We start from the raw sequence: 27703 nt of genomic DNA, 5'->3' as shown, positions 1-27703 counted from the left end.
ACGTTAACACAAACTTTTTTTTTTTGTTTTATCAAAATCAAGTTTGAAAAATCAATTTTATACAAATTTTTGTTTGTAAACTGTAATCCAAGCACACACATAATACTGCATTTATTTTTCATTGCTCTAGTTGTGCACGTTATTAAAAAAAATGTTCAAAAGATAATAAAAATAAGTTTAAATTAGTTCAATTCTTTTATTTTATATTTATTAATTATTATTAAAATAAATAAATAATTTTAAATGTAATAAACATATAATTATAAATATTATATATATATAATTATAAATATTAAATTATATAAAATACTTTTATGTTATCATCTTCTTAATATTATTATGATTTTTTTTATATCATGTGAAAAGAAAAAGAAAAAGTAGTGAAAATGCAAAATAAGTAACATTGAATAGGGATATTCGTGGGTATGGATAATCCGATTATCCATCTAATTCTATTATATCGATTTTAGACTCAATGGATAATTAGGTACGTACAATCGAATCTGACCCTATTAAATTCGATCCTAATTAGTTTCGGATATTAATTCTAAAATTGTGGAACCCAAACCAATTCAATTATGCAATTAATTTAATATTAATTAAAAAATAAATAGAATCTAATAATATATAGATACAAAAGATCAATTATCATATATTTATATATAAATATATATTATTTAATTTATTTTTAATATATATTTTATAAAAATTAAATAATTAATATAATGACTAAATTTTTGTATATATATATAATATAACAAGATTAATTTTTAAAACATTTACTACTTCACAAGTCATCGAAATACACTACAAATTTAAAAATAAAGTTGATCCAAATAAGACTAAAAATATATTTAATAATAAAAAAAATTATATATAATTATTTTTATATAAAATTAATAACTAATAAAAATTATTAAAAAATAATTGAATTACACATATTAAATTATTTAATAATTTTTATTTATTAACATTACACAAAAAGAATCACATGAATATCAATAAATTATAAATTAAATGACATAATCTGTTTTAGATAAAGTGAAATCGACTTCACGTGAAGTTGATACTTGAGAGTCGTTAGGCACTTGAGTTTCCAACTCTCTTTTAATACACGATGTGTATGTAATGTGAAGTTGATATTTGAGAGCGTTAGCGCAGTTGAGTTTCCAACTCTCTTTTAATACACGATGTGTATGTATATGTTTATGATAACGAATGGAGGTAACATGAGTGGGCAGAGTGGCCAGTGGCTATATATATATACAAGTGGGTTATGGACTTCTATGCTTTGGAAAAGGATATACATAATAAGAATTAAGAAACAAGTTAACAATAATCATGGCTTTCAAGACTTGGATCTACGACCAAATCCAAGAACCACTTCTTTCCAACATTTACCTATGGCTACTCTTTACAATCACCGTCTTCTTCGTCTTCAACCACACAAAGAAATCCAAACCCAATCCAATGAACCTTCCTCCATCACCACCAAAACTACCCTTCATCGGAAACCTCCTCCAGTTCGGCACACTCCCACACCTTTCTCTTCGAAACCTCTCCAACACTTACGGCGACATCATGATGCTACAATTGGGTCAAAAACCCAACCCAACTCTGGTAGTTTCATCCGCCGAACTTGCAAAAAAGATAGCCAAAAACCACGACCTAGTTTTCTCAAACCGGCCACAAAACACGGCCACGAAGATCTTGTTGTACGGCGCCACCGACGTCGGGTTCGGGCTCTACGGAGACGATTGGAGGCAGAAGAGGAAGATATGCGTGCTCCAGCTTCTTAGCACGAGAAGAGTGCAATCATTCAGAGCGATCCGAGAAGAGGAAGTTGAAGAGATGGTGAGGGTGTTGATGAGAGCGAGTTCAAACGAGGAAGCGGTGAACTTGGGGGAGATGGTGGTTTCGAGTTCGAACAACATAGTTTGTAAGTGCGCGTTGGGAAGAAAGTACGGAAAAGAAGGTGGGATTCAAGATTTGGCGAGGAGAGTGATGATTTATTTGACGGCGTTTACAGTGGGGGATTATTTTCCGGCATTGGGTTGGGTTGATGTGGTTAGTGGGAAGATTGGGAGGTATAGAGAGACTTTTAAAACGTTGGATGGATTGTTTGATAAGGTTATTGAAGAGCATAAAATGGCAAAGAAGGGAGAAAGTGATGGTGATGGTAGTAGTAATGATAAGAAGGATTTGGTGGATGTACTACTTGGAATTCAAGAAGATGCTGCTATGGTTGATGGGGAGTATAAGCTTACCAACAATGACATTAAATCACTTCTCATGGTATGCCCTATCTATCTTTTCTCTACTCCCTTCTTAGCTTTTCAATTTGATTGAAACTCAAATGCATTTCACTTCACCTAAAGTTATTAGATGAGAGCCATTAAATAAAAATTTAGTCAAATCAGTCAAATTATTTAACGACTTTCAGTTATTAACTTTCCGTAAAATCGACAAACTGAGTTTTTACCTTTCAATTTCATAACCAACAATCTGCTACTCGATAAGGTGACCCACCCCTCCAAGTTTTTATGTAAAGGCAAAAAAATATAAAAAAAAATTCGACGAACCATAATTTATTGTTTTCGACTAATATTTAATTATTAACATAATTTCTTTAGTTATCAATTTATCTATTAATATACTTTTAATTTATGCTTTTAAATGTTGTTGGTTAACGTTGATAAAAAATAATAAATTTTATTAATTTTTTAATATTTTTCAAAAATATTATTATATATATATATATATATATATATATGAATACTAAAATTAATTATTGAATTAGTCATTATATATTTTAAAATATATTTTATATTAATAATTAAAATGATGGTTAATTTTTTTTTGTATATATCTAACATAATTGAAAGACATCATATATAAATTTTTAAATTGTTTAATATATTTGACTAATAAGTTATAATTATAAAATTTTTAACTATCATTTTTATACGAAAATTATTAATGTTGCAAGTGTGAGATGTATGAAATTAGTCCCATATTAAAAAAAAATTAAAAAAAGTAAAGAGTTTATAAGATAAGAGATCCATGCATTAACTTATTACCTTAACTTGTTACCTTATTTTGGTCGGCTTAGTTTATTTAAAAAAAAAATTGTAACTAAGAATTCATTAGTAAAAATAAAAGTTTTAAAAAACTAACAATTTCTTACTAATAGATAATTAATGCATTAAATTTAATTTTTATACATAGACTAACCATGATTTACGTTCATATATTACATAATTTTCACACACTTGTGATAACAATAGAGACATAAATTATTATATTTTATATATTTACGTTCTTTTTTTTTTCATTATTTAGATTTGCAATCTTTTATTTATATTTGATTTCTATATTTTTACGAATTAGCAACATAACTCATAATTGAATAATAAATTTTGCATAAAAAGTTGGAGTATACTAATTAAACACATATTGTACTTGTTTGAGTGTTGAGTGTTATTAAGTTGATAAAAAAAGATAATAAAAAAATAATTTTTTTAATTTTTAAAATATTTAATAAATTTTTAATAGTAAAAATAATTTTTTTTAAAAAGTTATAATTTATATTCTTTTAAATAATAAATAAATAAATAATATTTTTATATTATTATATCTAAATATAATTGATAAATAAAAAAATTTTTTGAATTAAATATAAAATTATTTTATTTTTCTATAAATTTTTTTAAAAATTCAGTCAAACAAACAAATTGTCAATAACAAAAATCGAAAGCGAAACTTAGGGGAAAAAAAAAAAAAAGTAAGAACCCAAAGGAGTACGTAGTTTTTGTCCCATATGTATTATCTCATAAGATGAATTCAACAGATGAGGTCAAAGGATATATTACGTATCTCATTCAGATCATTCATCTCTTATCCAATATTTACGGAACCGAGTCATATTAGTGCCTTACAGACAAAGGAACGACAATATATGTCTCATCTTTCACTTTATTAATAAATAAATAAATAAATAAAAGAAAAAGAATCCGGCTTTTTAAGCTAAGCCTTAATTTCTTGTATTTATTAATTATGTGCTAAGAAAGACAAAAAAATTATATATTTGATTAAATTATTATTTAATATTTTTTAGTTATTAATTTTATATATACGTGAATATAATTTTTTTTTACTAATTGTATTTTAAATATTTTATTAAACACATATATTTAAAAAAATATTATTTTTTCTAATCGAGTAAGTATCTAAATTATGAATGTTTAGTTTTTATATGAAATGAGAATGTTTTTAAATATCTAAATTTTTATATATTATGTTGACATCTATTTTTATAATTTTTAAATAATTTTTACTGCCAGAAGTTAATTTTATTTAATATATGTTACGGATCCGGCCCACGGATCCTACACCTAGAACGGTCCCCGAACCCGGTTACCAGGGTCCGACCCGCTTCGCCCTTCCAGAAGGCTCGAAATCAGCCCACTAGAGCTCCTAACCAACTTTCGAATTCAAACGTCTCCCTTATCTTAGCCAAATAAGATAAGATAAGATAAGATAAGATATTCACCATCACCTATAAATAGAGGACACAGGTCCCTCCAGATATTCATTCATTCCTCACACTTTCTACCTCTTTGATCCATTCTGACTTGAGCGTCGGAGTGTCTTTGCAGGTACCGCCCCCCATTGCTCCAGGCAAGTGATCCGGCATCTGCCTCAACCCACAAGTTCTCGATTCATCTCTCAACCCGTACCAGAGACATCTTGTACATTGGCGCCGTCTGTGGGGACTTTGCAACATTGTGGCAGCATGGCGGATAACCCAGAAGAGCAATCATCAAACTCAGATTTCTTGGGTGTAGCTGAGAGCAAAAAGGAATAATGTTTCCTTAACTTGCATCATCTTTGCAGGGATAACACACCTTCGCCCTACTCCAACGGCGAAATCCCAAAGGAATAATATTTTCTTAACTTGCATCATCTTTGCAAGGATAACACACATTTGCCCTACTCCAACGGCAAAATCCCAAAGGAATAATGTTTCCTTAACTTGCATCACCTTTGCAGTGATAACACACCTTCGCCCTATTCCAACGGCGAAACTCCAATGGCAAAATCCCAAAGGAATAATGTTTCCTTAACTTGCATCACCTTTGCAGTGATAACACACCTTCGCCCTATTCCAACGGCGAAACTCCAATGGCGAAACTCCAATGGCGAAATCCCAAAGGAATAATGTTTCCTTAACTTGCATCACATTTGCAGTGATAACATACCTTCGTCCTACTCCAACGGCGAAATCCCAAAGGAACAATGTTTCTTCGACTTGCAATCACCTTCTTAGTGATAACACTCTTTATGCACCCTCGCCCTATTCCAACGGTGAAATTCTAAATCCTCCGAGCCCAAAGTCTCACCTCCCTTTAGTGGGACACCTCCACCTCTTGGGCCCTCTCATTCACCACTCCCCTCATTCGTCCTTCCAAGCGCCATGGCCCCATCTTCTCCCTCTATTTTGGCTCCATGCCCATCGTTGTTGCTTCTTCTTTTGAACTCTTCAAGCTCTTCTTCCAAACCCACGAGGTCACCTCCTTCAAACACCAGGTTCCAAACCTCTGCCATCCGCCGCCTCACCTATGACAAATCTGTCGCCATGATCCCCCTTCGGACCTTACTGAAAATTCATAAGGAAGCTCATCATGAACGACCTCCTTAAATGCTACCACCCTGGCCAAGCTCAGACCTCTCAGGAGCTAATAGATCAAGAAAGTTCTCAAGGTTCTTGCATAGATGCGGGGGACAGCCAAATCGTGGCGGCATGACGGAGAACCTCGAGGAGCAATCCTCCACCCAACACCCCAACTCCCGAACTCCAAGATAACACTCCTCCCACCCAGGGAGGATAATAAGCGCGGCACATCGCCAACCAACCCCAACCCAGCAACAATCAAGATAGGACAACCGTCCTCCCACTGAAGCTCGGCCACCCGACGGCCTAGGAGAGAAGGCGGTCCAGATAATCCAAGAGCTGTGCCTCAGGGTGCAAGACCTCAAAGGCCGAGTTACACCCAAAGAAAAGCACAATGCCGAAAAAAAAACGGAACTCACGCAACCTCTAGATCAGGATCTCGCCATGAAACCAGGCACGGCGGATCGCCAGAACGGCGACATGCCAAGAGATACAATCGCAGCATCTGCCGTGACCACGGACATGACAGGATGCCTGAACGACGACACAGCAAAAGGTATGATCGCAGCGTCCCACGCAACCCGGCTCATCAACATGAAACGGACAACGACCGACGACATCAAGAGGCCAAATGCACAAGAAGTGACCACGTGATAATGGGAGCCATTCCCTTCACTGAAAGAATCCTGAAAGCAAAACTCCCTAAAGGCTTCGACAAACCTACGGATATGAAGTACGACGGAACCAAAGACTTCCAGGAGCACCTAACGGCCTTCAAGGCCAGGATGAACCTAGAAGGGGCCGCTGACGCGGTCCGAGGTAAGGCCTTCCCAGTAACCCTAGCTGGGCCAACGATTAAATGGTTCAATGCCCTCCCCAATGGATCCATAACTGGCTTCCATGATATCTCACGGAAGTTTATGGCCCAATTCACCACCAGAATTACCAAAGCTAAACACCCCATCAGCTTATTAGGGGTCACATAGAAACAAGACGAATCCACACGAAAATACCTGGACCGCTTCAACGATGAATGTCTAACGATTGATGGACTCACGGATTTCGTCGCAAGCCTCTGTTTAACCAACGGGCTCATGAACGAAGACTTCCGCAAACACCTCACCACCAAGCCAGTATGGACCATGCACGAGATCCAAAACATCGCCAGAGACTACATAAACGACGAGGAGATCAGCCAGGTCGTCGCCGCCAATAAACGACAACACGGCAACACTCCACACGGCAACCCGACTTCCCGCCATAATCCGATGCCCAGAGAAAGTCAAAGAGACCAACCCAAACAAACCAACACAAACCGACCACCCAGGATTGGGAAATTCTCGAACTACACCCCCCTGACAGCCTCGATTACCGAGATATACCACCAGATAGCGGATCGGGGTATTATCCCAAAAGCCCGACAACTCAAAGAAAGAACGGGCAGCAACAAGACCCTTTACTGCAACTACCACCGAGGTTACGGGCACAGGACACAAGACTGTTTCGACCTTAAAGACACCCTCAAACAAGCTATAAGAGACGGCAAACCCCCAGATTTCGCCAAAATCATCAGGGAACCAAAATGCGCGGAAAAAGACAAGTCGCCTGAGAGGGAAGGACGCAACCTGAGAACACAAAAACAACCTCCCAGGGAAAGTCCAGAAGACGACCCAGCCATAGTAGTAAATGTCATCACGGGCAAGGATGTGTCAGGCAAGTCAAGATCAACACTAAAAAAGGACCTCAAATTCTTGGCCGTCAGAGATCAAGCCCCAGCTACCACAGCCGACAAAACGATAACTTTTTTGCCCGAGGATTGCCAGCACAGCACCTCGGCCGAAGACGCACCTTTTGTCATCTCGGCGAGAATCGGAACAGGACTAGTTCGGAGAATACTAGTGGACACCGGCGCAGACTCCAACATCCTCTTCCGAGGTGCCTTCAACAAGCTCGGGCTCCGCAACGAAAATCTCCAAACACACCGCAACGGTGTCATGGGACTCGGAGACAACTTCCTCAAGCCAGACGGTTCCATCATTCTTCCCCTTACCATAGGGACGGGAAGCCAGAGGAAGACAATCCTTTCCGAGTTCGTGGTCCTCAAGAACTCCACCGCTTATAACGTCATCCTCGGAAGGAAAACAATCAACGACCTCTCCGCCGTCATCTTTACCAAATACCTTCTAATGAAGTTCACGGCAGAAGATGGCTCCGTCGGAACCATCCACAGAGACCAGAAAACCGTGGTAGAATACGACAACATCAGCACTAGTCCTACGCAAGAGATCCCGAGACACGGTAGGCATCTTCCTTTCCGATCTCGATGCACACCAAAATTCACGCAGAACCATGGGAGGAAACGAAAAAGAAGCAAAGTAGGGCCTTGCAGACAAGGTCAGGAGTATAGCACACCTACGTGAGCTAGCCCTAAAATAGAGAATAAGCCTAAGGTACAATGGCAGCACGGTACGACGAGACTTCGGACCAGGAGACCTCGTCTTATGACAAAACAACATCGGTCTACCCACTCCCAATAAAACGGATATCCAAATAATAAAACGGATATCCAAATAACAAAACGGGTATCCAAATAACAAAAAATAGCGGCCCGGGAAGCGATCACTCCGAGGCTAACAAAATAGATATCCAAATAATAAAACGGATATCCAAATAAGTAAACGGCTACCCGGAAATCGATCACCCTGAGGCCAACAAAACGGATATCCAAATAAGCAAACGACTACCCGGGAATCGATCACCCCGAAGCCAATAAAACGGATATCCAAATAAGTAAACGGCTACCCGGGAATCGATCACCCCGAGGCCAACAAAATGGATATCCAAATAATAAAACGGATATCCAAATAAGCAAACGGCTACCCGGAAATCGATCACCCCGAAGCCAATAAAACGGATATCCAAATAAGTAAACGGCTACCCGGGAATCGATCACCCCGAGGCCAACAAAATGGATATCCAAATAATAAAACGGGTATCTAAATAAGTAAACGGCTACCCGAGAATCGATCACCCCGAAACCAATAAAACGGATATCCAAATAAGTAAACGGCTACCCGGGAATCGAACACCCGAGGCCAATAAAACGGATATCCAAATAACAAAAATAGTGACTCGTGAATCGATCACCCGCAAAGCCAACAAAACGGGAATCCAAATAAGCTAAATAAACAAAGTCTTAAAATCGGCCCACCAAGAGGCCTAAAATAAGTTCACAATAACGGCCCAAAAAAGGCCACACAAAACAAGCATGAGCTGACGGTCTTCCAACTCGCGGAAAGCCATACTGACCAACATCCTACCAATTGGTGCATGATGACGTCACGCCCTTTTCAGGCCCCTCACAGTTTCCCGAACTACAGAGAATCGGACTCTCCAATGACTTAGCATTGAGACCAAGAAAGCATACTCTCATGCTCCGGGGGCAACTGTTCCAGACCCAATCTCCGGGCCCTTCTTCGGAACGGTCATCAAACCCGGCATGTGATGAGACGCCCAAACAACGCGCTCCTCGCCTGACCATGAAACGGCTAGGAACTCCCCAAATCCTCGACCTCGATCGGAAAAACCAAACAACGATCTCCTTGCCAAACCACAACGGCGAGGAAAAGGTTTCTCCAGCGATGAGACCGAGCACCCTCACTCTCTCGCTCCGGGGGCAACTGTTACGGATCCGGCCCACGGATCCTACACCCAGAACGGTCCCCGAACCCGGTTACCAGGGTCCGACCCGCTTCGCCCTTCCAGAAAGCTCGGAACCAGCCCACTAGAGCTCCTAACCAACTTTCGAATTCAAACGTCTCCCTTATCTTAGCCAAATAAGATAAGATAAGATAAGATAATTCAAACGTCTCCCTTATCTTAGCCAAATAAGATAAGATAAGATATTCACCATCACCTATAAATAGAGGACCCAGGTCCCTCCAGGTATTCATTCATTCCTCACACTTTCTACCTCTTTGATCCATTCTGACTTGAGCGTCGGAGTGTCTTTGCAGGTACCGCCCCTTCATTGTTGGTCACAGTTCTGGTGCTAGAGCTGGGGCATCAGTTGCATCTTCAATGATACCTCCATATCCAGGTAGCAATGCCCGGGCCCGAGACAGAGTCCAGGCTCTTCAGGCATACTATCAACCTCCACAACCTCCTAATTCTACCTCAATGCGGACTCCTAATGCCTCTGACACTAGAAGGTCCAGCAGCCATAATGGGTCAGCTCAATTAGCACAAGTGGCCTCATCACCAGACCAAAGCGGTGGCTTCTTATTGATTCCATCAGGTTCATCGGGACGCAATTTTCCGGAAGAAGCCCATCTGCCAAGTCGCTTCCAAGGTTGGGAAAGAGATCACTTGCCTTCATTATCATTCAATCATGTGGATAGAGAATCAAGTTGGAGAGCATACCACCAGGCTGCCAGCGGATCAGAGCCAAGTTTCAGGTCCAGCAGCTTTCAGTTGAGGCACGGATCAGAAAGAATGCCTTCACAAAATCGATGATACACTTGTTTTTATGTCCTGTTCCCTCTGAACTCTGAAGCAATCGGCTGTTCATGGAAAATCCTATTTTATGTTTGCTTTGAGAAATGTTATTTAATGCTTTGGCCTGGCTGGCATGTTATGTTAGACTTATATACTCTGGCTGGCCCTGGAATTGATCTTTCTGGCAGCCACGAGGCAGTGTGATGGACATTGCTTCTAGTTTCTTTGTTTTGGTGGGCATCAAATAAGATGTTATCTACTAGTTGGAGAGATCAGGTTTTTGAAAAGAATGTTGGGGATTGTCACGTCTTAAGTGAAAGATTAAGTGCATGAGAATTGAGAGCAGTTGTGGACTTGTGGTTGGACCTTTAGCTGGTAAACAATGTTTGTGTTTGATTGGCTCATGAAAATACTATGTATTGTCAAATGTGATTGTAATCTGTTAATATCAGACGCATGGTATAGATCTCGCTTGAAAACTAGTCGACACTTTCAAGGTTGATTTGCACAAATTAATGTGGTTAAAATTTTAGTTAGTATTTGTTACGGCCCGGCCCAAACCCTCTGCTGGCTTGGGCCGATCCGAGCTCCACCCGACCCGAACGGTTAGGGATAGGACGCCCCATCGCCGACCCGGACACGCGTCCGTAACAGCTCACCCACAGCTGTGAAGGGAACACCTCGAGAGTAGTGGGCCTGCCTTTACAGGGCCCACCCCTGACAATATATAAGGGGAATATTGGCTCTTCCCCCGAGGTACGTCACATATCACATCACCCTTTTCGCCTGCACATTTACTGACAAGAGCGTCGGAGTGTCTTTGCAGGTGGCACCCCCTTTTTTCCACACGAAGTATTCGGGACCTCGCGCAACTCTAGCCGACAGTCCACGACTTGACGAGCCCCTACCATCTCCCAGGATCTTCACCCAAACCGACCGGAAACCGACTTACCAAACAATATATAATTATTCAATTATATTATGTGTACATTAAAATTAATTATTAAAATATAAATATATATTAAAAATAAATTAAATTATTTATTTATATATAAATATATTAATAATTAATTTTAATAACCGATTTTAGTATATAAATAACATGTTGATTTGATAGCGATTAGATTGAATTGAGTGTCTAATTATTATACTCCACTTCAACGTAACCTCCTGGACAACAGATTTCGTATGCAAACCGTCAGACGCAAAATCTTCAAAATCTTATTAGTTTATTACATGCTCATCATAATATAGCTAGTAGCTAGTAACTAGCTATTCTAAATATATTATGATTTCTGATTTAGAAGTTGTTGACTATTTTGATATTTTATTCAATGGTTTCCTTTTCATTTGTTGTATATATATATATATATATATATATATATATAATCCACATCAATCGTTAAATTAAACTATTTTTATTCGAATAATTTTCAGATAGATAATATTATATATATATATATATATATATATATATATATATATATATATATATTAATAATAATATACAAATTTTTTTTTTCTTAATTTTTACAAAACAGATTATGGAACCAAATATTTTTTCAAACAATGTGATATCTTACATTGGATAAACTTTTAACCCTTCTTTCTCTTACTAAAATTACAAAATGCTCTTGTAAATAAATTATGGCCAATACGTACTAAATATTTAAACAGTGATTTTAAATCCAAAAATTAAACATACTCTGAAAATTAATCATTAAATTATAGTAAAAACTCACATGGGGTTAGTGAAAAATTGTTAAATAATAATTTAGTAAAATTTATTAAATTATCTAATGATTCTTAAGTATTAATTTTATATTAAAATAAACTACATGTAAAATTTTACTTTAAGTTATACACTATATATTAATTATTTCACATATTTTTATTTTCTGTTTCATATGTATTTGATTAGCTAATTTAATTTCGTAATATAAAATAAGGTTAAAGATAGAGATAGAGGGATGAAGCTTAGCTTGTTAATTTTAGAAAAAAAAATGTTTCAATTATAAATAAAGAGTGTCGGTTAATATATTTTGATTATAAAATTGATAATATATATATATATAATAAATTGATGAATTATTGCAGGACATGTTTGTAGGGGGCACGGACACAACTTCAGCAACTATAGAATGGGCAATGACAAGACTTGTGCAAAATCCAGAAATTATGAAGAAAGTTCAAGAAGAAGTGAGAAGGGTTGTGAGATGTAACAACTCATCAAAAGTGGAAGAAAACCACATCAACCAAATGCAATACTTCAAGTGTGTAGTGAAGGAGACTCTACGGTTGCACCCACCTTGCACCGTTTTGCCTCCACGAGAGACAATGGCTCATGTCAAACTCAATGGATTCGATATTCCAGCAAAAACAATGGTAACCACCTAACCTAATTATTCATTCTCTACACATTTTCTTTTTAACTTTTATTAATTTTATAAATATAAGTATAACTATTTTCATGAATATTATTTTCTACCATATCTGCATATTTATTTTATGATAAAATATAGTTTTATCTTTAAAATTTATTATTTTAAAAATATCTTTAAATTTTAATTTATTTTAATTTTGTTTAAAAAAATTTTATTTATATCAAATATACTTCTACATTAAATTTTAAAGTTTAGGATTAATCTAACAATAATATTTAACAACGAAAAATTCTTACTGAAAATTTGTGTTTGCCTTTTCTTATAAGATAATTCTTTGTTGATGAATTGATTTTAAATTTTTTAAAAATTTAGTTGACAAGGATATAATTTGATACAAATTGAAAATTTTTGAGATAAAATTAAAATGAATTAAAACTTAAGAATATTTTTAAAATTTTTAGTAAATTTTAAGTAAAAAAATATATTTTATTTATCCCTTATTTTATTAAATTTGTGGTATAGGTTTAATTTATCATATTTAATATAATTGTGTATTTGTATTGGTACAACATATAGGTACTAACTAATGCATGGGCAATTCAAAGGGATCCAAAATTGTGGGAAAGGCCTGAGGAGTTCATGCCTGAGAGATTTGAGAAAAGTGAAATTGATTTCAATGGTGATCAATGGTTTGAGTTCCTTCCATTTGGATATGGGAGAAGGGGTTGTCCTGGAGTGTTCTTTGGGGTTGCTATTGTTGAGTATGTTCTTGCTAGCCTTCTCTATTGGTTCGATTGGAAGCTTCCAGAAAATATTTCATCAGCTCATGATATTGATATGAGTGAGGAATATGGACTCGTTGTCTCAAAGAAAGTGCCTCTTCACCTTAAACCAATAGCACATGTTAGAGCTTAATTAATTAATCTATTAAAGTCATTATATTAGCTAATGTTGTTTCCGTGTTAATTATCTTTGCTTTATTGTGATGTATAGTGTATTAAGAAAAATTCTATCTATTCTATTATATAAAAATCGGATGTCTGCACTTAATGATGAAACTGACCTGGCATATTTTGGAGAGTATTTTTCGATTTAATTGTTTTAACTCATTCAATACAGTTTATTGCACTGACTTAATTATATCAACTAATTAATTTGATTAGATATTTAAATATTAATATAATTAATATAATTTATTATAATTTATATTACTTAATTAATTATATTACATTAATTATAATTTGTTATATTGGTGAATTAGTCTTTTCATTTATAAAGTCTAAAATAAAATAAATAAATTGTTATTTATTCTAATTAAATTTATTTATATACTATATATGAATTATCGTTAAGTTATAAAACATAGAACTTGTAGATTGTGATAAAAACACAAATCAGAAAAAAAAAAAAAACGCATACAATTATAGAAGAATTAAATCTATCCTCTTTATTTATTTTTAACCATCGTTTTAGATTTTAATTTTTTTAAAAAACCAATGATAGTGGAATTTTATTGATGCTAGATAAAATTATAGAAGAATCAAATCATAATTTACATTTATTGATGCTAGGTAAAATTATAAATTGTTGCTCTTTCAATCAAATCATACCACATACAAAAATAAATTAAATTAAATAAATCGAATTTGCATCTCTATATAAATCGAATTGAATAAATTCGATTTAGGCAAATACGTAGTAAATTAAATTCATAAGGTTCGAATTATATGCAACTTCTGAATAATTATAATGTTATGGGTATTTTATATAAAAATTAATACAAAAATAATTTAAATTCCGTATAATATTTTTTTTGTATTTATGAGCTATTAAAAATGAACGAAAAAATATTGTATGAAATTTAAATTTTTTTTGTATGGGTTGTTGTATAAAATACTAATATCATTATAATTATTTATTTTGAAACAGAGTACAACTAAGATTTTATTAACAATTTTAAATAAAATATTTTTATAAAATTTTGAATTTTTTATTATGAGCACTTTTTGTAATTATTATAAATAATTTTATAAAATTTAAAAATGACTTAACAGATGTTATGAGTAAATCGTCTGACAAAAAAACTCATTACAAAACCGGTCGTATATGTGATTAATCGGTGAACCGTTAGAACTGGTTGGTTTTTTTAAAGGGTTTTCGGTTTGTTAATAACTCCTCCAAACGGTGCCATTTTGACTTTAAAAAAAAAAACTGAATACCCAACGGCTTAAGCCCGTAACCCATTCCCACTCCCACACTTCTCTCCTCTCCTCTCTGAAATTGACGTGAAAATGAAACGCCAAATCTATAACAGTTGAGATTTCTGATGAAAATAAAAGGCCAAATCTACATGGAGCTATTCAAAATTACATGGTATATGGTCCATGTGGTCCGTACAACAAGAATTCACCTTGCATAAAGAATGGATCATGTTCAAAGTTCTATCCTAAAGAGTTTAGACAGTGAACACTCATTGATGAGACCGGATTTTCCAAATATAGGCGTACTAATAACGGTAGAATAGTAAAGAAAAGGAATGTGTACTAGACAATAAGTTCATTGTTCCGTATAATCCAGAATTGTTGCTCAAGTTCGGGTGCCACATAAATGTGGAATACACATGCCAAACAAGTTCTATTAAGTATCTGTTTAAGTATGTACACAAGGGTAATGACCACGTAACAACTACTCTATACAATACTGGTGATCCATCAGAAGCCACACAAGTTGTTGAGGAAAATTAGGAATTACTACGATTGTAGGTACATTTCGGCATGTGAGGCAGTCTAGCGTCTATTTAGATACGAAATCCAAGAGAAAGAACCATTTGTGATTAGACTTCCATTCCATTTGGTGGATGAGCAACATGTGGTTTATGGTGAAACTTCTAATGTGAATGATATCGTCGAAAGAGCAATATCTCATAAGTCCATGTTTTTGGGATGGATGGCGGCGAACATGTCATATCCCTATACTCGAAGTCTGACTTATGCTGAGTTTCCAACCAAGTTTGTTGAAAAGGACGATTCTTCAAAGTGATTTCCTCGAAAGAAAGGCTTCACAATTGGAAGACTCATGTATCTACAGGTAATGACGAGTTTATATTCAATTTTGATCTTACTTATTTAATAATTTAAATTTAAAATCTTAACAGCCTATACCCCACGTCTATTTTATTCGATTTATCTACACTAGAAAATAAATGTTCAAATAACTTTCAACAGTTATAATCTGTAGATTATACAATTTTTTTATTTTTCTATATTTTTTAGGAAAATTATTCTTATGCGGATGTGTAGTTACATAATAATTAAAATAGCGTAGCTTAATCCATTTAACAACTTAAAAGTGGGATTTTAACCAAATTTTTTGCAGTAAATATTGAAGAATATTACCAACGACTTCTCTTGAATACTCAAAAAGGATGTATGAGTTTTCGAGATATAAGAATAGTAGGAGGAACAATTTATGCTATGTATAGAAATGCATGTTTCACCATTGGACTCTTGCAAGATGACAAAGAATTCATTGATGCAATTAAGAAAGCAAGTTCATGGGCCTCAGGATCATATGTTAGGAGGTTATTTATCATTCTATTAATATCCAACAATATCTCAAGACCAGAACATGTCTGGGATAGATGTTGGTATGAACTCTCAGATGATATTTTGTATTGACAGAGAACTGTGATGAACATGAGGGGTGAGTTTTTATTAATTACAATGATAAAAGTTCTTCCTTATTGATCATTTTTTGTTTGATTGAATTTTTACAGTATCGTATAATATGCAGAATTAACAATGTCAGATGATGAGATTAAGCAGTTGTGCTTAATGGATATAGACAAGATCTTACATTCCTATGGTAAAACCTTGAAAGACTATCCTCCAATGCCTTTAGCAACTGAAGTTGATAGTTCTTTGTTAACCGAAAGGGTTATTAGGGAAGAGCTAAACTTTAACAGGGATGATTTAAAGAAAAATGCCTCAGACATGTTAGCCATCGCAACAATTGAGCGGAGATATGCATTCGATAAAATTGTTACAGCTGTGTATTGTGATGAAGGGGAGTTTTTTCTTTGTGTATGGTCATGGGGGTACTGGAAAAATATTTCTGTGGAACCTTATGTCTGCTGAGATTCGCTCAAGGGGTGATATAGTGTTAAACGTTGCTTCGAGTGGTATTGCATCTTTACTTCTTCCCAATAGAAGAACGACACACTCAAGGTTCAAAATACCGCTGAACATAACTGAGGATTCTGTATGTAACATCAAACCTGGTTCCCCTCAAGCAATGTTGCTGTTGAAAGCCAAACTTATAATTTGGGATGAGACTCCAATGGTTAGTAGGTACTGTTATGAAGTGCCTGATAAATGCTTGGGTGATATCATGAGGTGTTCTCCAACATATAGCAAAGATTTGCCCTTTGGAGGAAAAATGGTTGTACTAGGTGGAGACTTTAGACAAATTCTTCCTGTCATTCCACGAGGATCGAGACAAGATATCGTTAATTCAACCGTGAATTCGTCTTACCTTTGGAAGTTTTGTCAGGTGCTCAAACTAACAAAAAATATGAGACTCTCTGTAGATACGACTGTTTCAGATCAAGATGAGACAGAGCAATTTGGTGAGTGGTTATTGAAAGTTGGTGATGGTCTAATAGGTGACAATATGGATGGTGAATATGAGATATGTCTTCCAGGAGATATTGTTATTCCTTCTTCGGACTAGGCATTTGATGAGTTGGTTCATTTTTCTTATCCAAATATTTTGGAAAACATGTCCTCAAAGGATTTTTTCAAAGCAAGAACTATACTGGCTCCCACAATAGACATCGTTGAAGAGGTCAACAACCATCTGATGGCTATCATTCCTGGAGGAGAAAAATTATATCTTAGTTCGGATTCTATTTGTATGGATGAAGGAAATATGGAGTAGAGTCAACTAGATCTCTATGGTCCTAAATTACTGAATAGCATAAATTGCTCTGGTTTGCCTCCACATAAATTAATACTCAAGATTGGTGTTCCGATGATGTTACTGAGGAATGTTGACCAATTCAGTGGTCTTTGTAATGGTACAAGGCTACAAGTTAGGAAGTTTGGAAATCATGTCATAGAATGTGAAGTCTTAACGGGTAACAATGTTGGTCATATTGCTTTGATTCCAAGATGGTACCAACAAATGAAACTGTCCCAGTTAGATTCCAACGAAGACAGTTTCCTATAATAGTATCGTTTGCTATGACAATTAACAAGTCTCAGGGACAAACTTTATCTCATGTTGGATTGTGCTTGCCCAAACCAGTTTTTACACATGACCAATTATATGTGGCACTTTCAAGAGTTAAGAGTAAGAGAGGTTTAAAAGTTTTACTTATGAATCACGTAGGAATATCTGCAAATTCAATCATCAATGTTGTTTATAGAGAAATCTTTGAAAAAAATAGTATTCTAATGTAAATATTTTAATTTTATTTTAAATTCTGTATCAGTGTATAATTATTTGACATTAAAAAATATAAAATAATTATTACTCACTTTTTTTAAGTTAAACTTTGATTTTAATAATAATTTTATAAATTTCTTAAAATAATAATTATTTTGTACTTTTATTTTAAATATCGAAGTATATAATTTTTTTTACTTTTATAAATTTTTTCGTGCTGAGCACGGGGTCATACACTAGTTCTATTATATAAAAATCAGATTTCTACACTTAATGATGGAGCTAACGTGGCATTCTTCTAAGAGTGTTTCCCAATTTATTTCTTTTAACTCATTAAATACAAATTATTACGATAAACTAATTATATCAACTAATTGATAATTAATTTATTATAATTTATATCAATTTGATTTGGTAATATTTCCTAATTCATTTATTTTAATATTCTTGTTAGTATTTTGTAATTTAATTCTTTTAATTTATTAAACCAAATTAACGTGTGTACTAATTAATTAATTTGATTAATTTATTAATTATTAAATAATAAATTTATGAATCAAATAGACAACTGAGATATTTTTAACTAATAATTAAATCAAATCAAATAAAATAATATATATTAAACTAAATTCAAATAATGTGAATTAAAAAATAAATTAAAATAAGATAATTTCTTACTTATTTAAGTTGAGTGCAATAAATACAAATTAATTTTGTTAGATAATCATAGTTGTCTGATCTACTATATATAGATGGCCACACAAAATTATAAGAATCATAATTTTTATTACTCGTGCTATTTCAACTCTTCTTTTCTTCTTTTTTTTTCCTTTATGTATAATTTCTTCTATGTATAAATGTATCCAAAATGAGAAAGTACGGATGAGTGTTTTATTGATTGTTTGTTTGATAAATATATCTCAATTTAGGCATTCTACTAATGTGGATGGAGGTTGATCTGTAGCAATTCAAAGTGGCCAATGTATTTTTTTATAGTATTAGATAGAAGAATATTTGTTAAAATGAATATACCCATTTAATGATTTTTTTTTCAATTGTTATATATTTATGTTAATCGTGTAAATTCTTTGAAGGTACAAGATAATAAAATAAGTTGACTTTAATATCATTAGAAGCTAAATTTAATGGTTCAAATAAGCACCACTAATTATGTTAAAAAAGTAATTTGTAATAATAATGTGATTTACATATTAATTTTTTTGAGTAAATTCATTTCAAAATGTAGAAATTAGACTCAATTACGCTAAAATTTTAAAGGTAATATAGAATTTGACAACAAATTTAACACTCATTAAGGAAATAAATTTATTTATGGCTATTTTCTAATTATAATAATAACAAGACTTATGAAAAAATATTAATGTCATCATTCTTATTAATTAAATCATAATATTAGGTAGTTGATAGTTTCATAGGCAGAAATATTAAGTAATTACGTAAAAATTAGCAACGAACAAGCAATAAGAATTTAGAAAAAATCTATTATATGATACCAATTTTATAATTAAAATATGTCTCATATCATATTCTCATATATTCTATTTATTATCTATTCTATTATATAAAAATCAAATTTTTGCACTTAATGATGGAGTTGATGTGACATGCATGCTTATGAGAGTGTTTAACGATTTGTTTCTTTTAACTCATTAAATATAATTTATTATGATAAATTAACTATATCAATTAATTGATTTAATTAGATATTTAAATATTACATAATTTATTTCATTTATATCAAATTAATTTGGTAGTATTTTTAATTTATTTCTTTTAATGCTTTGTTAGTATTTTTTAATTTATTAAATCAAATTAATTATACTAATTATCTGTATTAATTAATTAATTAATCATTAAAATAACAAATTTATGCATAAAATAGGTTCTCAATATATTTTTTACTAATAATTAAATCAAATCAAATTATATATATTGAGCTAAATTTAAATCATGTGAATTAAGAACCAAGAGTTGAACTGTTTGTCTAGTTTGTTTTGACTGGCAGGGTCAATATGAAGGAAAGGCCGAGTCGGCTTGGGGTTATTAACCAGGAAGATGTTGTATGTGTGTTATGTAACAAAGGTGTTGAACATGGTCACCACTTGTTTTTTGGCTGTAATTTTTCTTGGCAAGTTTGGTGTGCTTGATTATTATTTGTTGGAAGGCAATGATCATTCCCGCGGACGTTGAAGGAACATTTTCTAAGTTGGACTGAGATATCAGCTAACAAGGAGGAGCGCAAGAGATAAATGATGTGTTTTTGTGCGGTTATTTGGAATATCTGGTTAGAAAGGAATAGAAGAATTTTTCAGAATAAAACAAAAAAGAGTTGACGAGATTATTCATATGTCCTTTATGAACTATAAAGAGTGGTTAGGTGTGAATTTTTTTTGTTGTTGATGGCAATACCGACAAAAGGATAAATATTAGTGTTATTTGAGTTGGTTAACTTTTTTTTTTATGATTTTACGTTGATTCTGTTTGTTGTCTTTGTACGCTCTATTTATTGTATTAAATTTTTCTTTTCTTTCAAAAAGAAAATTACGACATTGTCCAAAATAGAAATAAATTCCTCCATGAAAAATTAGATCACCACTTCAATTCCTTCTACCAAAGCCATTACTTTTTCACCTGTATTAACCAAATCACACAAGAATACTAGCAATTTGTTATTTGCATAAAAAAGGTAACCTCCAAATAAATTCTGCACAAAACTACCAATGCATCATGCCAATCTACAGGTTTGAAGATGTCTTTAGATTTCTTATATCTCCTTTGCTACCGCCATTACAAAAAGATGTTTTTTTTTTTACCATTTTTTCTTGTTTCTTCCGATAGTTAATTGTTTCATCCCACACTTTTTTTCATTGGACATCTTTTCTCTCAAAAAATTTTATTCTTACTCCTCCATGTCACCTATACAATTACAAACCAAGATTTATCTATCTTCTCTTTTCGCACCTCACATTATCATTGTCACACTAAGATTCAAAGAATTCCTTTAAATCATTCGATCTTCGTTTTGTATTCGATGAATAAAAGAATTATACATGTATTTACAATTTTTAAAAGTTATGGTACGTTTAGAAGTATATAAGAAGAAATTAACCCCTATATAATTAAAACGTGTAATATAATTTCATGTATTAATAATAAATTTAATTATTTTATTAGCCCCTATATGTTTATTAAATTTTTAATTATATTTTTATACTTTAAAATTTAAAATTGGATTCTTATACTAGATAAAAATTTATAATTAGATCCTCACTAATTACTATCTTTCACTAATAAATACAATAATCCTATAATATTTGCATTTAGAACATTTTATAATTTATACTATATCAAATACAAAAATAAATATTTTAAAAATATTTTTTATTTTAACAAAAATAGCATGAACAGACCTAATAATTAAAATTTTTTATCTAATATAAGAATTCAATTACAAACTTTTAAATTATAATAAGAAGCTAAATAAAAATTTAGTAAAACTATAAAACTAACAAAGTAATTAAGTTTATTAATAAATATCTAAATTTATTTTTATATTTATATTTATTATGATCTTTTTAAATTTTAAGTTATTTTATCAAATATAATTATTATTATTGTTTGTATTTATTAAAAAGTTATTTTTAATTTGATTTATCAAATATAAATAATATAATTTTTTAAAAAATATTTTTTGAAATTTAACCTTAAAAAACTGCTGTTGAAAACTAAAAATTTTACTAAACTAAATTCTAACTTTAGAAAACTTAATTTAATTATATTACAAAAATCACTTTATAAAAAAAGTAATGTATAATTCCTATGACTATGAAATAGCTGGAATTTTTTTATTTCCTTAAAAGAAAAATTATTATTATTTTCAAATCATTATGCCTGAAAATGTGTCTGTAAATTAAATCTTAAAATATGCTCATATATATTAAGATGTTCAAATTAAAGAATTAGGTGATAACTTCTCGGCGTTGACATTTTTTTTAGAGTATATATTTAAATAGGGAAATGTTAAGTAACTAATAATTTTTTTGAATAATATGAATAAGTACTAATTAAATTAAAATACATTATACCTTCAAATTATTCATCTAAATCTTAATATTAGAATAAAAAAGTGTTAGATAAACAATGATTATCTTGAACAATATGAATAACCACCAATCAATTAAAAACACACTACACCTCCAAATTACCCACCTAAATCTTAATATTAAAATAACCATCCGTACACCTAATGAAATAAACATCCGATATATCTATTATTCACATTGTTTAATATTTTCATTGTCTACCTATACTTTTCTATTAGAATAACCATTCGCACACCTAGTAAAATGAACATCCGATATATTCATTGTTCACATTGTTTAGTATTTTTATTGTCTACCTATACTTTTTCATTTAAATAAGTTCTAAAAATTTTTTACATAGATATTTTTATTTTAAAAAAATATTTATTATATTAAAATCCTTAAATTTTATAAAAATAAGATATATAAGTCATTGTATCACACTTTAATTTTAAAGATTTATTTATTTAAATAAAAAATAAATTTAACTAAAATAAAAATTTATATATCTTATTTTTATAAAATTCAAAGATTTCAACCTAATAAAATTTTTTCAAAAATAAAAATATATGATACAAAATTTTTCGAAACATAACCTATTTGAGTATATACTCTTTTTATTTTCTTTCCCACCGGCATACTTTTGCTGTCTTCAACCATCTTCAATTAATATTTAGGATTTTTTACTTAAATAAATTTTATGGGAGTCAAAATTACCTGATTCCCCTGAAATAGATTCTGCAACGTGATTACCCTTTTGTTATTATTATATAAATCGTCCTAGGGTGCATAAGGTTATATAAAACATGAATCATCTCACCCTAGGACGATTAATGCATGAACTTGTGAGGCAAATTAAGCGTAAATCGTGGCAGGGCTTCTTGGGTTAGAAATAGAGTATAAATCGTCCCAGGGTAGTAGGTTTCACGTGTTCATAGGCTAAATCAAACTGGGCTGCCACGATTTATATGTTATTGGGACCCTCTTCAGCCTGGCACGATTTATGTGTTAGTTTGTAACACTAACTGGGCTGGGACGATTTATGCCCAAGTTAGTAACCCCAAGGACTCAAGGACGATTTATGCAGGTAGAAACTCTATAAATAAACGAGTTTCAAACAGACGAGCCACACGGGACATTTGTTGAGGGTGTGAGAGATGGCGAAGAGTATTTTCTTGTTAGTGCATCACCGGGAAAAAATTGATGAAAATACAAGTGAGGGTGTAACTTTTTCTAGCAAAAAGCATATAGGTGTGTTTATAACTCCGTCAACGACGTTGATGGATTTGCATAGTAGTATATTAGAGAAGGTTGGAAAGTGTGGTAAAAAACGCGTGAAGCAATTATTTTTTCGTATTCCGATATCATTGAAGCAAGGTTATGTTAAGTTTGGGAAGTACGCGATGTTGGGTGATGACGACATGCGAGTTATATTTCACAGTCAATTAAGATTTTTTTACTTAGGCGCGCTGGAGTTGTTTGTCAGAATGGTTGACGTGGAGGGCAGCAGCAGGGGATCTGCTCCGAATCTGCCCATTGGCGTCATAGAAGGAACTTCCACCGCCGTTCCAACAGGGCAACCGGCGACTCCACTTGTTTTGTCCCCATCTTTTGCTGCTGATTTGCCTGTCTCGGGTGATGACTTGGGTGATGGGCGTAGCTTCGGCCAGCTTGCAGCTGCGATGGGATCTGAACATGTAGTGGACGGTGCACCCGCATTCATGGAGGTAAGAGAGAGAGAGATCCGTTTGCGGAGGCTATAGGTGATGATGGGTCAGATTCGGAGCCATCAATTATTGGTGATGAGAGCGACGATGAAGAGGACACCGCAGTTGCCGTGGGAGCTCAAACCCATAGTAGCAGTGGTACACAGCAGTACCCTCAACACTTTACCACATTGGACCTTGAAGCAATGAACCAGGCCGCAAATGTAGATCAGCATCACCCGGTGATTCACGGAGAAAGGCCTAGCGTGATTGGCACGGACGAGTTTGAGGTCGGGCAACGGTTTGAAACAAAAGAGGAAGCTGTACTGACAATCAAGAGTTATAATATTCGGCGGGGTGTAGAGTATAAAGTGTTTGAGTCCGACCAGTTGAAGTATCATGGGAAGTGTGTCCAGTTCGGGAATGGTTGTAATTGGCTGATCCGTGTCACTATGAGACAGAGGAAAGGCTACTGGAAAGTTAGAAAGTACAATGAACCACACACGTGTCTAGCAACGGAGATATCAATGGATCACAGGCAGCTAGATTACCATGTCATATGTGCCTCGATTTTATCGTTGGTGATGGCTGATGCATCAGTCTCAGTTAAGGTGTTACAGAATGCGGTGTCTTCGAAGTTTGGGTTCAAGCCCAGCTACAGGAAGGTTTGGATAGGCAAGCAGAAGGCAATTGCTCAGATATATGGAGATTGGGAGGAGTCTTACAACCACATACCACGGTGGATCATCGGGGTTGAGTTGTATATGCCGGGTACTATTGCGCTTTTGCGTACTTCGCTAGTGAGGATAGGTAAGACCGTAGATGCGTCAACGGTTTTCTTTCATCGACTATTTTGGACGTTTCCTCCATGCATTGAGGCATTTAAGTATTGCAAGTCACTGATATCCATTGATGGGACCCATTTGTATGGGAAGTATGGCGGCACTCTGCTAATGGCTATTGCCCAAGATGGAAACTCGAACATTCTCCCAGTGGCTTTCGGGTTAGTCGAAGGCGAAAACACGGATTCGTGGAAGTTTTTCCTCACTAATCTCTGCCAGCATGTCACCCCTAAACCCGGCATTTTAGTCATATCTGATCGGCACAATGCCATCAAGGCTGCCTTACTTGCAGAGGACGGTGGATGGCTCCCACCGTCGGTATACCGGGCATTTTGCGTGCGACACATCGCGGCTAACTTCGCACTATCATACAAGTCTAAGGAAGCCCGGAGGATTCTCGTGAATGCCGTATACGCAAAGACTGAGGAGGATCATCGGTATTACATGGACATTTTGCGGAAGGAAGATCCTGCAATGGTTGAATGGTGCGACAGGATTGGGTTGGAGTTGTGGACCCAATATCGGGATGGTGGTCGTCGATATGGTCATATGACGACTAACATCTTTGAGTGTATCAACGCCGTGTTTAAAGGCACACGCAACCTCCCGGCGGGTTCGTTAGTTAAGTCAACATATGGGCGTTTGGCCGAGCTCCTTGTGCGGAAGGGAAAGGAGGCCGAGTCTCAGGTCGGAGCAAAGCAAGAATTTTGTCAGACCCTTATGAAGGCGATCGAGAGGAATTTACAAGCCTCTAGAAATATGTGGGTGGATCTGTATGATAGGGGAAACTCTGAGTTTGTCGTTGAGGAACTTGCGCCGACCGCGGGAAGGATTGCAATGAGTGTGTGTCGGGTGTCTCTATCCTCCTGCACATGCGACTGTGGATACTTTCAAACCCTCCACTACCCGTGTCGTCATGTGCTTGCAGTATGCTCATTTTGTAGACTGGACTGGAGGACCTACGTTGATGATGTGTACCGCATGAAGACCGTGTCAATGTTTACAAGATGGGTTTCTCTCCGCCTATCCAGGATGATCTCTTACCCATATACGAGGGACCTCGTGTTATCCCCGATCCTGGCATGATGCAGGCTGCAGTTGGAAGACCTCGGAGCACTAGGATAAGGAATAGTATGGATGAGGCGGATCCGGATAGACCCAAGAGATGCGGACTGTGTAGGACCCCAGGTCATACCAGAAGAAACTGTCCACAGCGCCCAGGAGCTTCTGGATCACACGAAGGTAGCAATGCATAGGCACTGTTAGCTTATGAATGTTTACTATTGCTCATGCTTCTTTATAATATGTCGTGTACTTTTTAAGTTTACATTCGTTATAAACCTTTGTTAAGGTGATCTATATGTATATCAATTCGTGTGTTCTTAATTTACATTGACTATGCTTTTGTTTGGACTTTTACTTATTTTGTATTACCTCATGCTAGTGATACGCGAACAAAATATATACGAAATGAAGTAACATAAACATGTACCAAATGGAAAGATACAAACCCATAAAGTAGCATAAACATGTACCAAACATAAACATGTACCAAATGTAAAGATACAAACCCATGAAGTAGCATAAACATATACGAAATGAAAAAGGTAGTTAAGTTCGAACAAGAAGTCCTAACACAAGTAACATAAATAATAAGACCAACTCTAAAAACAACACTACTCAGTGGCCGAGATCTATTCGAGTCCGATAACTAACACATGTGTGAACCAGTGCCACACTTTGCCGGCTTGATCACGCGCTTCCTCCGCTGCGTGACTGGGACAAACGCATCTGGGGGCCTGCTATCAGCAGCATTTGCAGGCTCCGGCAGAACAGGCAGTGGGTGTTGTCTCACTCCCCCAAGGGCGGATGTCGGAGTGCTTACCAAGGCAAATTCGCCTCCTTGATAACCAGTCGGCACTTCATTCAAGTCGACGTTGAGATCCACCGCAACACCATCAAACTGTGGCCTGTAATCACCAGCTGGGCTCCCAAACTGGGCAAAGTCTGCAAAAAACTCTGAACCAGCGCCGAATACCTGCTCCATCTGGTTCGGGCTGCCGAAGTCGGAGAACAACGTGGCCGCATCAGCCTGGACACCTCCACTCCCACCCTCAGTAGTACAATGGAATAAAGTGCCCTCAACCCCTACAACATCTGTATCTACTTGATGCCCAGCAACATGCCCTCTGGAGGTACTACCACCTCCCCGTCCTGATCCACCTCCAGCTCCACTGCCTCCTCCCCCACTACCACCACCCCAACCCCACCCAGATCCGGTAACACCCCCACCCCAACTAGAACCACCACCACCGCCACCCCACCCGGATCCACTCGCACCCCCTCCCCAACCAGAACCCCCACCGCCACCTCCTCCCCAACCATCTCCACCACCCCAACACCAACCAGACCCGCCCCACCATGCCCCCAACCCCTTTGACGACCCTGGTGGCCAGTCCCACCATCATCTCCCCCGTCATCGCCATCATCACCTCCACCACCGCCATCATCATCGTGATGCTCTGGATCATCATCCATCCCAATAGCATCCTCGTGTCTTGCCCCAACAGGCTGGCTGTATCGAGTCCCCACACGCGCACGGGTCGCTCTCCGCCTATTGTCAGGCACATTTGGTCCTTGCTGCCTAGCAGGTGCAGCAACATGACCCCGAACTGGAGCATCTACGGGAACTCCACCCGCCCGAGGATCCATGAGTAGACGATCATGTGAAAGGAACCTACGTGCTACACGGAACCACCAGTCAAGATATTCAGCAGACGGACGGGGATCTGGAACCAACTGAAAAGAAAGCACGCTCTGACGTCTCTCATCCCAACACTGATTCCATGTGGCGAATACCTCAGGAAACTACCTAGTGGGTCCTCTACCATCCTTGGATAACAAGAAGTCGATGTTGATGGCTGGCTCTGGGATGTGCTGAACTCCCCCGAGCTGGGATAAAACCCTATCTACTTGATGCCACTCTATTGCCACAAAGTATATCAACGCAGTGGTCGACTTCCATAAAAGCGTGTGGTCAGGCCGGAGT

At 35.2% G+C, this 27703-nt stretch overlaps 3 protein-coding genes across 3 annotated transcripts; all 3 read left to right on the top strand.

Annotated features, from left to right (window-relative positions):
- The first annotated feature begins 1213 nt into the window (after positions 1–1213).
- Positions 1214–13613, top strand: LOC107618011 (phenylacetaldehyde oxime monooxygenase CYP71AN24). The gene is made up of 3 exons (XM_016319924.3): positions 1214–2295; positions 12269–12556; positions 13132–13613. The coding sequence occupies exons 1-3, from the start codon at positions 1342–1344 to the stop codon at positions 13468–13470; spliced, it is 1581 nt and encodes a 526-aa protein (XP_016175410.2). The 5' UTR covers positions 1214–1341; the 3' UTR covers positions 13471–13613.
- A 2415-nt stretch (positions 13614–16028) lies between these two features.
- On the top strand, positions 16029–17286 carry LOC148543840 (uncharacterized). The gene is made up of 4 exons (XM_088498731.1): positions 16029–16127; positions 16236–16257; positions 16348–16490; positions 16621–17286. The coding sequence occupies exons 1-4, from the start codon at positions 16029–16031 to the stop codon at positions 17284–17286; spliced, it is 930 nt and encodes a 309-aa protein (XP_088354857.1).
- A 6307-nt stretch (positions 17287–23593) lies between these two features.
- LOC107615149 (uncharacterized) lies at positions 23594–25910 on the top strand. The gene is made up of 3 exons (XM_016317256.1): positions 23594–23833; positions 23893–25581; positions 25686–25910. Exons 1-3 carry the CDS (start codon positions 23594–23596, stop codon positions 25908–25910), a joined length of 2154 nt encoding a protein of 717 aa, XP_016172742.1.
- The last annotated feature ends 1793 nt before the right edge of the window (positions 25911–27703 follow it).

This window comes from Arachis ipaensis, chromosome B9 (assembly GCF_059453495.1).
Source record: "Arachis ipaensis isolate K30076 ecotype BB chromosome B9, ASM5945349v1, whole genome shotgun sequence".
NCBI classification, from domain to species: Eukaryota; Viridiplantae; Streptophyta; class Magnoliopsida; order Fabales; family Fabaceae; genus Arachis; species Arachis ipaensis.
This window is presented reverse-complemented; position numbering and strand designations above follow the sequence as displayed.

What these genes read in the sequence shown, in the direction of transcription:
- LOC107618011 (XM_016319924.3), top strand. Translation starts at nt 1,342, where the DNA reads ATGGCTTTCAAGACTTGGATCTACGACCAAATCCAAGAACCACTTCTT. An exon ending in ACATTAAATCACTTCTCATG is followed by an intron (nt 2,296 to 12,268) that starts GTATGCCCTATC and finishes GAATTATTGCAG; the next exon opens with GACATGTTTGTAGGGGGCAC. An exon ending in ATATTCCAGCAAAAACAATG is followed by an intron (nt 12,557 to 13,131) that starts GTAACCACCTAA and finishes TACAACATATAG; the next exon opens with GTACTAACTAATGCATGGGC.
- LOC148543840 (XM_088498731.1), top strand. Translation starts at nt 16,029, where the DNA reads ATGTATAGAAATGCATGTTTCACCATTGGACTCTTGCAAGATGACAAA. An exon ending in AACTGTGATGAACATGAGGG is followed by an intron (nt 16,258 to 16,347) that starts GTGAGTTTTTAT and finishes TATAATATGCAG; the next exon opens with AATTAACAATGTCAGATGAT. An exon ending in GTTCTTTGTTAACCGAAAGG is followed by an intron (nt 16,491 to 16,620) that starts GTTATTAGGGAA and finishes ATTGTGATGAAG; the next exon opens with GGGAGTTTTTTCTTTGTGTA.
- LOC107615149 (XM_016317256.1), top strand. Translation starts at nt 23,594, where the DNA reads ATGGTTGACGTGGAGGGCAGCAGCAGGGGATCTGCTCCGAATCTGCCC. An exon ending in GTGCACCCGCATTCATGGAG is followed by an intron (nt 23,834 to 23,892) that starts GTAAGAGAGAGA and finishes TCAGATTCGGAG; the next exon opens with CCATCAATTATTGGTGATGA. An exon ending in CGTGTCGTCATGTGCTTGCA is followed by an intron (nt 25,582 to 25,685) that starts GTATGCTCATTT and finishes CCGCCTATCCAG; the next exon opens with GATGATCTCTTACCCATATA.